The 15,151-nt window shown below is 39.7% G+C and overlaps 1 protein-coding gene across 6 annotated transcripts in view; it reads right to left on the bottom strand.

Annotated features, from left to right (window-relative positions):
* LOC116052437 (collagen alpha-1(XIX) chain) overlaps positions 1-15,151 on the bottom strand; it is a 105,240-nt gene that overhangs the window by 61,232 nt on the left and 28,857 nt on the right. For 4 of the 6 annotated variants that reach the window (XM_035992442.1, XM_035992441.1, XM_035992445.1 and 1 more), the window contains exons 12-16: positions 10,799-10,870; positions 9,028-9,063; positions 7,250-7,279; positions 7,112-7,138; positions 6,538-6,582 (exon numbers count right to left, since the gene is read on the bottom strand). In XM_035992442.1, coding sequence (XP_035848335.1) covers positions 6,538-6,582; positions 7,112-7,138; positions 7,250-7,279; positions 9,028-9,063; positions 10,799-10,870 — 210 coding nt within the window. The remainder of the gene's footprint in view (positions 1-6,537; positions 6,583-7,111; positions 7,139-7,249; positions 7,280-9,027; positions 9,064-10,798; positions 10,871-15,151) is intronic. The other 2 variants (XM_035992444.1, XM_035992443.1) reach the window with 1 other exon arrangement.

Below are 15,151 nucleotides of genomic sequence, written 5' to 3' on the forward strand. Positions count from 1 at the left end.
ACCTCCTGGTGTAATACAGGTGTCAGAAGCGTGGCTCTCTGGATTTCCTCAACATGAATTTGGACAGAGAGAGAGAAGAATAACCTATTCCATTTTGTTTAACAAGGGGTTAACGAATCCTCCCCCTGCTTGTAAAATCGCACAGGGTGTAAATCTTGCCATAAAATCTCAGCTGTGAGCCCTGCTGACCTGTAAATTCTTCTCTCTGTGTTACTCTTGCCATTGAGAACAGGTCAGGCCAAAACTGTAACTACATATGTTCATCACGCTACTGTATTTAAACACTGCTTTAAAGACACAGACCATCAATATGGTCACCAATTGTGTTGCAATGGTTAAATATACCATTGCTTTATAGGTGCTATGTGTGCGTATGCAGTAGTATATGTTAATTGAGTTACACTGAATTTAACATAAATGTGAATGTGTACATATGGGATATACTGTATTTCACTACAGTTTGTAACTATTCTTAAATTGCTTTCTGCAATTTACCACAAAATGACTAAAGATAAGCCAAATGTGTCAAGGTAAAAAAGTATCCTCAATTAAACGTACAGAATATTTACTTTTAGCCATGATTTATAATGTATTTATCTTTAATGTAAAATATATCAATGTGAAAGTATATTAAACAGATCAGTGGCATATCAGATCAAACCTGACTGAAGGCATTTGAGATAATTGAATTTACCATATCATTATAGCTGTGTACTGAGCAGGACAACAAGAAGCATGGCTCCACTCAAATAGCTGCTGTAATTTCATGCATTTAGTGTATCACCCAAATCAGCAGCCTCCCGCTGAGATCTTCTGGCAGGAAGGCTGGTATTCTCACCAGGGACTCGTTACTTAATAATCTCGCCCTGCAGGTGCTCTGGTAGAGGTCAACAGTCTGTTACAGTTGCATCACTGTTCATGTCTGCCTCCACCTATGGAGCAGGAAACCGCTGCCAAATGTCCCAGTCCCCACACGCCGAACCATAACTCCTTCCCTATCACTGTCACTGCCTGCTTTGGTCTCTACAGACACACACACTGATCCAAATGAACCTGAGCCAAGTCCATCAGATATAATATGAATATTATATATACTATGGTAGCTCAATTATCTCAAAAAAAATATTTGGCCCTGTAGAGGAGAGGCATCTAAATTCCAGTTACAGCATGCATTTGGTTTTCAGAGAACGGCATACTTTTTCAAACAAAATTAGGTTAAATGACAAAAGCTATTTACTGTGAAATGATACATAAATTTAGTTTTAAAGAAGATGAATGTTATTGTATCTAATCTGACAGTAATGTTTTGACCTGCATTATGCCATCCAGTAGAGAGTACCAGTAGGATATATGGTGCCCTGTTAAAAGGATTCCTTGCTCCATGGCGATATTGTCCTCACACGTGTACATATTTGAACATGGTTGTGCTGAGAGAAAATGACCAACAGTTTGGTAGGAGATAATAATGGCATAAGTGAAATATTATATGATTGTTCCCTGGTATGGAAGAGAACATTCAACAACTAGTTTAACCATCCAGTAAAAAGATGACCTTTGAGACATGTGCTAGCACAAGTGTGAAGAAGCAAAGAATATGGAGAAAAATATGCCTGTGCCTTTGGTCAGGACTTATAGACAGCTGTCTCAGTCATTCAGCAAAGGGCTTGAATGGGAAATGTAAACACCACTATCACTTCCAACAGACAGCAATTACCTCCCTCTTCTTTGGAAATGTGGACCAGTCCAGTTGCCAAGCAAAGACAAGACAGGCAATCTTTTCTACTTTTTTGACAGATTGTATCCATGCCACTTTAAAGTGCCCAGGCAGCTGTTGTTGATGTTCGTTACACTGTTTCAAATTTTCTTTGACACAAGTGAAGAACCGAAAGTGTGTCTGCACTACAATTACTGACGTGCATTGATCTGGGACTGTGCTATCAAATGATCTGAAGTGATGACAGCTGATGAATGTGATGTGACAGCAGTTGAGGTTTTGAGATGTAGACTTGTATCATTTTACAAATAGCCATCTCTGCCATATAACTAGAGGATAGTCTCTTTACTGAGAAACTGTCTTCAACAAGTGAACATCATGCTTACACCAAAGTTGTTCTCTGGTTTCATTCGACTTGCGGCTTAAGGATCTCATGACTTACTGATATGTGCTTGTGGGGAAAACATAACGCACACTGATATAAGGCTCCATACTGCTGCATGTCTACATTCACATGATACAAAGGCATGAAAGACACTTTTAGAGGAACCTTTTGCACCTGCATCTGTTACATAGAGCTATCTTGTACTTTCAACTCTGTGAAAAACATTAGAATAAACTTTACGTTCTAGTAACTATAATTCAAAAGTGAACAATAGAGTTAAGAACAATGACTTGGGAATAAATAACTGATAATCTGTTGGACCCTGTAATTAGTGACCACGGTGGGTCTACAGCATAAAGCCTGAGAGTGGGAGCTGATTCAACATAGAATGAATAACCTGTTAGAGAAATCAAAGTGCTGCCATATCTCCGAGTTCCACTCTGTATGTTTTTTTCAATAGCCATCAAATACTCTGGGTGGATTATTTTACCTGTGGTATTGGTGTGGCACACCATGTCACTTAGTGAGAAAATGATTTCTCCTAGATTAAGTCTCTGTTTTAATGGCTTTTCCCTCCACAAGGTCATCTTGTGTGGCTTAGCTAGCAACTGTCTCCAAGCCTTTTCATTTTCATTGTGACTGTTGTTATCTCCTTGACATATGAGGCGAGCATCTCATGTGGCACAGTGTCATCCACCCACATCCACAGCTGAGCTACGCAGATGACTCTTTCTATAAGAAACAGGAGCCATTTAACAGGAGGGAGAGAGATACCAGAGACAATCGGAAAGCAGTCAATTGAGAATGTCACCTCGTACCTGAAGGTAAAGTCTTTGTAGCATCAAAGATGACAAAAATCTCACCTTACGCACAATAAAATACAACCGCATATTTATCACTGAGCTACAACTCACCAGTTATCAATCCATATAATTTGCCAACTGTGCCAACTAGTTAACTCTTTAAGCCAAATAACTAAATAACCAACTCAACTTACATAAAAAAATCAGTAAGAGGATCTATACTGCATAATTAATTAGAAGAGAACATCCTTAGTAGCAATTGCACTGTTTTGCTTCCTCAAAGGCTTGCTGGAGTTCCATCATGTCTACATTAGCACAGCTACAGTATGTCTAATAAGAACAAACACTGTGCAGCACATCTGTCAGACGTTTGCATTTTCCGAAGCAGGACACAGGGATCCTTGACACAGTGGAGGCCCTCAGCTGATTAAAGAGTATTTAAAATGCTCTGCATTCACATGAAAATAGTGTATCATATAAAGAGAATATATTTCTAAGGCTTATGCATCAATGGTCCCAAAACATGTAATTAGAACAAATGCCTGTCCACGATGTATGACAACATCACATCACAATCACGCTTCCATAGCAAACCAAGGGAATCCACATGGCATTTGTCAGTGACTTATATTTAGCAAGGACTTCTTTTTCTATACAGGTACATTTATACAGCTAATAAGGCTTAATGTGGTGTTAGGCATGGATTCAAACTCCAAAACCCACCTTGTAATGGGGGATTTCTTAAGGTGATTATTTATTAATCCATGGGAACCTACTGCCTTGCCCAGAGATGAACCCATGTCTGCACTGAACCCACTCACAACACAGTGCCAACTACCAAAGCAGAGTATGCTGGGAAGACTTGGCATGACACGAATAAACCAAGCTTGCCGTGGCGTTCCTGTTTATTTTGGCTTTCAGGAAGCAGTGTGCATTGACCAAGCGTAGGTTTTCAGTCCTATTTTGAGCATGCAAAATGACGTCATTTGGTACTTTTGCAATGCTTTCTGCTATCAAATCCCACATCACTTTTGTATGCACACAATCCTTTATTATACAGTCCCTCATATTTATATATTGATGACTGTCAGACAGGCACTTCTCTGCAATGCCAGCTGTTTGTATGAGCATACCAAATAATTGGCTTACAAATGACTACACTGAAAACTCTAAAATTCCAAGGTTGTTCTCTTCAGCATGCACATCTTTCGCCTCCTGGGCCTGTGTAGGACAGGGTCAGAATACAATGACAACATAGAGCTTAGCACATCACCACCTGATTAATATTTTGGCACACCACAGTTAGCGAGGGGGACATGTTCTTTGTTACTGGTGCTCCCCATGTTCTTTCTGATCTGCTGTTATGTGCCACTGAATTTCAAAGTCCTACTTTTTGCCTATCATTCTGTGTCAATGCCATCCATAATAGATAAAACCAGGCCATTCACATTACTATTAATGGCAATGTGTAATGTGGGGGAAATACATTCCCATAAATTCCTCAACATGGTTGGGCCCTTACCTCCACCCTGGCAAACTGAATTAGTCATCCATCAAGGTAATAAAATAAAACCAAGATTCTGTGAATGTTAGACATGGGGTCACAGAGGGGGCTGGGTGACTGCCCTTGAAATCCGCTTTTGCATATGTTGCTTTAAACTTCAGAGATAGATCGGTGCAAATGGCATCATTCCTCTTCTCCGCACTACAATGTCCTCCACATCTCCTTGAAGTAAATCTAAATGGCTTAGAGTGGTTGTGTTTTCCTCAACTATAAATTGAAGTAGACAGTGTGAGAGATGGCCTGGCTTGAATCTAAGGACTTGTGAAAGCTTTCCACTCCCAGCTATTCTTTGAAGGTTGTGAAGTGGTCAGTCTATGTCAAGATATTCTGCATCATTTGTACATCAGCTACGGCTCTTAGTGAAACCAGTAAGTTGCAAGTGTGGACAAGTGTCACTAATTGGGTGAGAGTCTCCTGCTGTCTCAGCTGGCCACTAGCTAGCCTCTGACAATGGTATATGTCCACCTTCCTAAAAATAAGCTGTCAAACTGCAGAAACACAGATTGGTCAACAACGTTGAGGCCACATGTGACTCCTAGAGCTAAGAATAAGCAGAAACCTTAGCACATTAACAGTCACCATGAAGTCAGCCAGTCATCAAAGACAGGGTATTAATAGATCAGAACTGTGTCTTCAGCAACAACAACAGCAGGAAGTGTGAAATGGCTAGTATAAAGCCCTGTGGTGCAAGAAATATTATGGGTATATAGGAAACCAAGAAGCCACAACATCAAACACAGAGTGACTTTCTATTCCTCAAAACCAATTATGATTGAAAGATTCATCATAAAACTGTTCCACAAGAAAAGCGCACACCATAATTGATGCCTCTGACACTCCGTCCCTTTGACGCTCCATCCCTAATTAAGTCAGGTTAGGTATGAAATAACACAGAACTAATGAAGTAGAGAGACAACAGCATCAAAAACACATCTGCACCAGCCTCTGAGTTCACTTTTGTTGACCGCGAATACCTTCCCTGAAAATAGATTACTCCATGCATTGTGGGAAATGATCCATTGAGAAATTATACAACCAACGATAGGTCATAAATTGTTAATGTTATTGGAACAAGTTTTGAGTTTGAATGTATTCACACACACACACTGAAGGGTGGAATTCTTGAGTATTATGCATCATCTCGGCTCTTGCTTAATCTGAAAAGAACATTTTCCTGACCTACTTATGGGTGCTCTACAGCTCAACCTGCTATATGTTTTATATTAGCCTAATGTTTTCTTCACATTTTATGATCATTCTCAGACAAACTGGAATTCTCAGTCTTCTGAAGAGCCTAGTTTTCATCATGGTGACAGGCAAAGGTATTCACACTAAGTCTATTAAGCTGGACACAAAAGGACACTCTCTTCACCTGTCTACCTGTGAACACTGTCTTTTCAGCTGTGATGTCAAGGAACAACAACAGTCATCAGCCCACCATAATGTTACACAGTTTACACAATACTAATGTCAGAACACCATGAATTACAAGTACTTCTCAAATGAAATGGAATTTTGCAACCGTCCCACAAAGAATGTGAGTTATTTTTTTTATTTTATTTTTTTGACAAAGCTTTGAAGAGAGGACCTCCTGAATTAACAATATTAAATGTAGTAGTAAATGCATACTTTTGATTTACATTACAGATTCAGACACTTGTATTCCTTACCGTTATTACATTCAGAGGTGACAAATAAATACATGTGGTGTAATGTTTCCATTGATTCAGTCATGGACATTGTCTACCCCAAATCAAGCTGGCCTTTTAGGACAGTGAATACTGTCCACTGCAGTCACCCAGTGGGGCCTAACCATGTGTGCTGCCAGTCATAGTGTGAGTGTGTGTGACCCCTTGACCATGAAGCCCATTCATTATTGTCATACAACAAGCCCACACACATCCCCTTCTCTCTTTGTAGGCCCAGCACAATCCCTTTGCCAGACATCATCTTCGCCTCCCCCCAAAACAACAACAGCCACTCAGCTGCCGTTTGGCCTTTCCCCAGGCCAGGTCCTCAGTACAACCACTAGCCAGGCCACACAACTGGTGGACTGTTTCTGTTTACTCACCCTTTTGCCCTCTTTGCCTGGTTCCCCTGGCACCCCAGCCAATCCCTGTGGGAAAAGGACAAGTATCATAGTGAATTGGGTGCTAGATGCATGTGGCATTACGGGGAGAGATTATGGCTTGCTTCTTGTAAAAACTGATGCAGACAGATGTTTGTGCCACGTTTTCAGCAGACCAGTGGATAACTAGTGGGCTTATTTTCAGTGATAGGAAATGCAGCATTAGCTTAGTTAAAATTGCATGAATAGATAGGAGTGAGTTTGCACAGCTGCAGTTTCCATTCTTGCTCAGTTTCTAGATGACTTCTCCAGGATCCCCTTAATAGGCAATTTTCAGGCTCGGTTAATCAGAGCTTAATTCCATTATTCTACACAGTATCTTGATAAGGAACAATTAGTAAGTTAATCATGGTACGTTCTGAGTAGTGATTTTGTTTTGAAGTTCTTCTGAAAAGATATACTTATGGTGCTTCAATAATTGCTAGTAGTTGATTGTTTGAGCACATAGTATGTGCAATTTGTCGACTGAGCAAAACTTGTGGGATATTATACATAAATGTGATGAATAATTTGTTACCTTTTCTCCTTTGTCACCTGGAGGGCCCTGCATGTAGCAAATAAAGAGTTATGTTTACAAGAAAACAAAGGCATAAACTCAAGAAGACAGAATGCTTACATATTTTCAGTGAAAACTATATTAACTTTGTTTAAGTACCTGATCTCCTTTGACGCACTCTTTGTCAGCCTTGGAATCAAACAAACAATCAAAAGCGTGACAGTCAGTATGAGAACACGACTCACATGATTCATAAATACAGGAGATTATCAACGTTTGCCAGTTACAGGCAAGAAACCCAGTTGGTCAGGAGGTAATTATCTTTGGCTGCGATGACCCGAAGAGAAGTCAGGGCATAGCTATTACAACTCCCCAGACACCCTGCTGGCCACTGTCAGGAAAGGGCAGACAGAGTCATCTATCCACCAGGCCACAGAATGGACGCAAGGCCACATACAACATCTCGGCTTTCCGAATAATTGGTGTCCTCTTTCAATTGGCATCCAAAAGTCAAATGCTGTTGACGTTTCTTGGAAACAGCTGCAAAAATGGACATTTACAACATATGTCTTGCACGTTAGTCAGAGGCCTCATGCAAAGAACAAACAACAAAAGATAAAAATAATTTAACAAGGAGGCTGACAGCCCTGAGATATTTGCAGCTGTATCTATAATAAAAAAGAGTGACAGCTCTGACCTGTGACACCTTAAATAACACATGCCTCAGTCCATGCAGTGCTTTTGATAATAAATCAATTATTCATGTACAATGGTACATCTTTTGTTGCCTTGTGAGCACAGAGTTTTGACCTTGGGTAACAAGCAATACAATGCAAATCCACTCAGCAGCAAGTCTACACTACTTTAGTAACTTCCTCCCAACATTTTCTGCTCACATTAACCAGCCAATTTACTGGCACAATGTGAAAAAGTTTTGCTCAAAACTATGTTTCCCTGCTTTACAGGGAAATTAGCTTTATTAGCTTGTCCTTATAGCTTGTCCTTATAACTGTAAATTAGCATTGGAGAAAAGCTAAGGGATGGTGGCCGTGTTCTGTGGGTATGGTAGGCACTTTGGTGACATAAAAGGGGCAAGCCAGAAGCAGTGGGACACAGTTTTTGTGACACTCCATAGCTGATTAAAACCAGCAGGCTGATCCCCTCATGATGTGTACATAATTAGCTAACCAGTATACCTTTAATCTCCAGCAGCCGTCAACTCCCTGGCTACAACGCACTGAGAGTAAGTGTGTTTGCATCTGTCCACACATTCATTATATGTGTTGATAGGCGAAAATACAAGCATCTGCTAGTACATATATCTGTCTGCTGACAGCACAGGAATGAGCACATTTCTGGGTTATGTTCTCTGTCCTCTCGATTTTTACAAGACCACAGAAAAAAGCACTAGTACAACTAGTCCAATTATAAGATCGAAATACATAAAGCATGGTGTAGTTCTTCTCGGGTGTCTGTAAATGTGAGAAGTCTGCAGGGACAGCCACCAACGCAATAAGTGCATGTCTCACCCATGTGGGATACAGCCAGCGACTACCTGTCAACCCCCCCCTCACCCTGAGGCTTGGAGCTCTACTCTTCTCTGCCTGGCTGCTCATCCCTGTCCTTTTTGGCCCCAGTAAGGATGCCCACTGAGCCCTGTCAATCTGCTCCTTGTTTGACCCATTCCCAGGCGATGGTAATGTGACACAGAGACTGCTCACCTGAGTGCCTCACTTTCCATCTCTGTGGGCCAGATGTTTTAACACTGTGTGTAGCACCTGGTCAGCCAAAAAGGCTGTGATACAGTATTTACAAAGCTCAGGCCAGCCATTTCAGGTCACACCTGCGTGAGTAGATTCCGACATTTCTACTTCTTCTGAATGTCCTTACATATACAGATAGCATAATGAGATGTAAATGTAACAGTGTGAACTTACAGGCAGCCCCCGAGCTCCAGGAAGACCCACATCACCCTGCAAAGGAAGATAATAATTAGTAAAAAATAAAAAATAAAAACTCAGTCAATAACACCTTTATCATTCTGTGTGCAATGGAAATGGCTACAGCTAAATCGGCAAAATATATTTTTGGACTTTTGAAGATCTAGCCTAAAGGCCAGCCATCATGTCTGTGATAAAAACTGAAGGTCAGGATTTTACTATTCATAGCAGTACTATCTCAATATATGCACCATGTGCTATAGAAGGCCATTAACTGGTATTTACAGTATGCCTTAAAATGAAGCCCGTCTGATGACTTTCAAACTGTCAGACAACTGGCAGGTGGGCTGGTGCTATTAAATATGACAGGCCTTAAAATAAACACAGCCGTACTATATCATGTAAAAGCTTTGCAGTATTAACAATGGACAGGTATGATAACATTGTTTGGTGACTGTGACATACAGACAGTCACAAAAAGTCATATAAGGAAAGAAGTAGATGTCTTTTGACGCCAGCATAAACCAGTGTAAGCAATGATCTCACATGCTTTTTACTGCCTCCCTTGTCTTTTCAGATAAAACTCGTGTATCACTGTCTAATATTTTTGCAGTTCTGTCCTCCTTTTCACCACAATCCCAACAGTACTTTATAAAGCACCGAGTTGAAGATCAGTGGACTTTACATCTGGCAATACCCGTTTATCAGATGTGGATAAAAAAAAAAGAAATGGTGTTTGTAGTTCATATCCATTTTGTTGTCTAAATGAATGTCACAGCTAAACTATGCCTGCTATGGGATATGCAAGGAACTCATTACTTTATGCTTCCAAATCTGCCTCCCTCTGCCAGTTTCAATACAAACAAACGTTTCCTCCACCCCCACCCTCCCATCCAGAAAATAGGATAAAATATACTGCGATTCTCTGTTGTCTTCACAGAAACACACAGACCTCATTATAACTTCAAGGCTGGCAGACAGAGCGTTACACCTACAATTATGTGGTGAGTTCTTCCAAAAGACAACAACAACAAATAAAGCCCCAATAAGGGAGGAAAATGAAAGAGCGGGAGATATGGCAACTAATTACAGGAAAAAAACATTTCATCTTATACATGGAAAATAATCCCACTGTGGGATGACAAGAAAAGAAAACTTCAAAAAATATTTTCTGCATTGCAACAAGAGTTTATCTAATTCATGTCAGTGATGTCGGGGAACAGGCTATAAAGGGGCTGCAGATAAGAACAAGGTTTTGCATCAAACTCCACTGCTGCACTTCCAGCTTGTCTTAAATTCTAGGCTTATGATAGCCTACTGCACAGGACATACCTTTTGGATTTCTAATATTTGGGACCAAATGTCAAATGTATTCTAAATCAAGAGACCCTGTGAGAAGTCACTAAACAAGAAGGCAATATTATGCATTACAAACAGCTATCCCTATGAATATACAAATACTCTGCAAATATAGTGAGTGGAACATTTTCTCTCAGCCTGGATAAAAGTTACTCTATATGACCATCAATAACCTCTTGCTAAGTTATGATGGCAATAACAGTATTCTTTAGCTGGCCATGTTTGGAGTAGCAATCATAGCAGCACTTCAAACAGATGGGCAAACATGTTATTGAGACTGGGATTACAGCTCATGAAAGTCAAGCAGATTTCCTGAAATATCTAAATTATTTTCCTTTAAAAAAGAAAAAAGAAAACAAGGATGGTGTAATTTTGTCCGGGGGCCAGTCTGTATAGCAGACTCACTCACTTTGTGTCCTTTGGGACCAACTGGACCAACTGGACCAACTGGACCAACTGGCCCTGGGTCACCTTTCAGACCCTGGAAACAAAAAATATACAATATGTTGAAGTATATTTCTTTTTAGTGAGAGTTACGGATTAAAAGATAGTTATAAAAAAACAACAACAACGTGTTACTGTATGTTACTATGTTGACACTAAGTAGACAAGTATCTCATGCAGGTGTGAGATTCTCATGCCTGCCACAACCAGTCAATGAGAGAAGAGCAAGTACTGTCACTCATTAGACGCTGCATGTACCAAAAGCCTGCTCAGAGATTTACAATCAGTGTTTTTACTCTCGTCACACTTAGGTTTAGCAAGGACTGTGATTGTCATTGTTTTTACACCTTGAAGCAGAAAACCTGAGGGTGGAATTGAGCTACGCAAACTCGGGGCAAAGTCAAGCCTCTCGGTGGTGAAATGTGAAAGAGGAGGGACAGCTGAGATAAAGAGTGATAGCTGATGAATGAGACTTGACACATATTGACAGGCTAAATTTGCAGCGAGTCTTGTTAGGTGTGACACATTTGGGCCAGTCGCAGCAACTCTTTAAAAATGGGTTAAAATGGGTAACAGGAAAAATGGGGAATGTGAGCGGTCCAAGTCTGCAAAATGATTCAGAAATACAATAATTTGTCACGGTTAAATTTAGAGTTAGAAAGGCTATTAATAGTGAATTATATATCTGCAGAAGATGATTACCTACCTTTATCACATTAAGTCTGGCTCCACCAGAGACGTGACTAATTCATTGCCTATTCCCTGCAAGCCTCATATTACACATTACCAATTCAGAGAACAGAAGCAATACTGGTGTAAAACAATTGCCCCTATGGTAACAACAGCTAATACAAGTTGCCTATAAGTTGCACTTATGATGACATGACTGTGTAATGATTTTATCAGATTGTATCACTTAATGCGGGCCCTCAGCCCACACACACTGTCAATAATAGAGCAGCTGTCTCTTAGCTGTACATGAGAGCCAGATATTTATTTAAATTGACAGCCAAACCACTTTACTAGGGCAATCTGACACAAGGGGATCTAGAAGCAAATTCTCCTCTGAGTTATTACGAGTAGCACAAACGAAGGAGCATCAGAGCACAAGGCTCATCTGCTAACAAGGACGTAAACAACTTTGTGTTCTGTCGACTACGGAAGAGTATTTGATTCATCTTGTAAGAATTTCGCCAGCATTTTTGTAATGAGATCTTGTCTCATTGTTGTGTTGTAAAGCCTCTTGTAATATAAACACATTTTGTTGTTATTTTCATCCTATACATTCATTATGTGGTGTCCTCTTGTTATTTTGAGAAAAGGCTGACAGTTGTTCCCATTCACAGCTTTGTGTTTGTGAGTTAAGAGCAAATTCAAACACACTTATGAAACCACATTACTACACATTATTCACTTCAGCTATGTAGAATGACATACTTTAGCATCATCTTTTAAAGTATGCTCAGTTCAGAGACATGGGAAGTTAAATTAATATATACGGTATAAGTGACCTGCAAAAAACTGACCACTCGTAAAAATCCAAAACACAGGGAATTCAATAAATCTAAGCTTAAATTAGTGGGTGTTATTTTACATTGGTTAAAATAAAGCACTGAAGCTGCTTAGCATCCTAAAACAACATGGTCTGCCTAGGACTGACATATTTAAGTTAGAATGACTTACTCATATGATTACTTTGTGGGTTTAAAAAAAAGAAAAATGGAGGTTTTTATGTTGCCTCTCCCGCAGACTGCAGACACAAGACAATATGTTTACAGAGGAGTTGACAGAGGACTACCATAATAGCTGGAATGAACTTGTGCACGGTGGTGAGTTATTTTCCCCATGGCACATATCCTTATCAGAAACCAAATTCAGGTCAGTCTGAAGCTCAGTCAGTCAAAATGTCACTCTTTCATCCTTTGTTGAATGATAAGTCGCTCAACTTGTTTTACAGTCTTATATGTATGCCACTGATAAATATTTTAATCACAACATTCAACAAAGCGGTTTTACATAAAAAGATTAGTAATTTATCAAGTTTTCCAAATGCTAACAATGTACTCTTTCAACTTATGCTGAGTGATGCTAATGTTCCCATGTGTGCTTGTGGTTGTTAATTTAGTATGATAAACGATGCTGTGTGAGTAACTGTGTGATTATTCAGATAATTCTAGGGCTGCAGTGTTGTCAGCGATAGGACTTGTGGAACTTCCCAGTACCCGGACCTGTCTGTAGTAATACACATAACCAGTGCAAAAGTGAGCCCTCTCAGGTTTTTGGCAGTCTTGCAAATTTTGCATCAAATCTTACTCAGGTACATACAGAATAAACTCTCTAATTGTCTACTTTTACTAGAGCCAACACTATACACCATGTTTTCTGAATTAATTCAGAGTTGGTGCTTTGAATATGTTCACTATATTTTAGGGTATTTAGTATTAGGGCACAAACAATTGGTTGTCAAAATAAAGACTACGTATCATAGTTTTATTTTGTCTTTTACACTGTGGACATTTGTATGCTTATTTTATAGATATGATATGATATGATCCTCACATAACAGAAAAAAGGTTTCAATTTGTTCAACTATAGGAGAGCAGAAATGTAATATACGTATTGACATAATACTGTATTTAATGCAACTGACACAACAACAAGGTACAACAAGGTTTGTTGCAAAGCCCTGGGCCAAAATCTACAAATCTTTTATCCTGTTTCACTCTTCTCCAAGCCTCCACCATTAGAGACTTATAACAGTCGTTCTAATGTTGTTCAAGCAAAAATGAGGTGTTAGAAATAATACAAACGTTTACATATACTTGTTGTATACTAAGGGATAAGATCATTTTAAAGTAAAAACGAAAGGATTCCTTCAAATTAGAATGGCTAAATATAGTTCTAAACAATGCTGTTTTAAAAAGTCTTATCTGACCAACACTCAATTATACAAGTTTGATATATTTTAATGATTGTCAACAAAGTCTCATCTCTGAAGTAGGAAACATCTAATGACCCCTTAAGGAAAGAAGTATATTTCCTTTTTTTTAGCATCCTACCTTCCACACCATAGCCTAGTTAAGATTCTGCCCTTTGTCTAATGGACTCAGTCGTGAGCCCATAGGCCCAATTCAGATGCACAGTGACACTGAGGGCGGTGTAGACTAGAAGGGCTGGATATATTGGTAGCTTTTGTTGCAAGCTGTGGGTTTTGTGGCATTTGTACAGGGAAGGTTGAAAAAGGAATGAATAGGCCGGTGCTGGCTCTGTGGCTGTCGTTCCTGCAGCACGAGGTCAGAACACTGTGGGGAGCTGTGTACACTTGCCTGATTACACACAGCACTGTGTCTTGTCAGTCCTGTAGCGGTGGGGCCACAAGACAATCTGGCAACTCCCCAGCACAGGACAGCTAAAGCAAGCAAGAAGCAGGGATGTACAAATGCATTCTAATTATGTTTACTTCTACCTTTTACAAACCAGAGCAGCCACAGGTCAATGCCATTGTCTGACAAGAGGTAGAATAATTGCAAGTTTTAGTTACTGTACACAATTTAATCATCACAAACTGGGTTTGACCTATTGGGGAGAGGCTAAATTAAAAAATGTAGATGTACTATGTATTCATTCTGGTGGGGAAATGTTGTAATACTGAGTGACAGGCCGTTAAAGCTCTGTGGAACAGGATCTCTAAGTAACATAGATATCTCGAGTGCCAGCCTACAAATGCCAGGGAGGTTACAGCAGGAAATGCCTTTTGTGACTTTCCATTTGCTCAGCGATACACCACATACAGTGTGGTGATGTAAGACTAATCACATTGAGTGCTAGAAAAGATATCTTTTTGGCATGTCTGTTTCACTCTATGAATAAATACAGTTTACCAACCTAACATAAACAAAGGGCCATTGTGTGAGGGTATCAGAGTTCACTGTCAGAGATCCTCTGAGGATATCATGTTCTATCAGCATTCCTTGACTTTTCTACACCACTTCACTCTTCAATTGAACATGTATCCATAAATGAAACTTGGATTACCCACAAGATAACACGGTGTGCACTCCTTCTGTCCCTTGGGATGTGTATCTGCAAAACGATACCAGATCACATGCTCATAGATAGAATTCTGGCTTCTCAGGTGTCTACTCAAGCCTTAAATAACACACTAGCTTTAAAAATGGAATATGAGCTAATTGCAGTAAAGGGACAGATCGGGTAATAGAGTCACACAGTAAATACGTTAACTGAAATGATCTAGTAAATGTATTTATGCAACATAACAGTTTTTAATTTGTTTACAATCAATGATAGTATCCTACAT

Source organism: Sander lucioperca, chromosome 15 (assembly GCF_008315115.2).
Source record: "Sander lucioperca isolate FBNREF2018 chromosome 15, SLUC_FBN_1.2, whole genome shotgun sequence".
NCBI classification, from domain to species: domain Eukaryota; kingdom Metazoa; phylum Chordata; class Actinopteri; order Perciformes; family Percidae; genus Sander; species Sander lucioperca.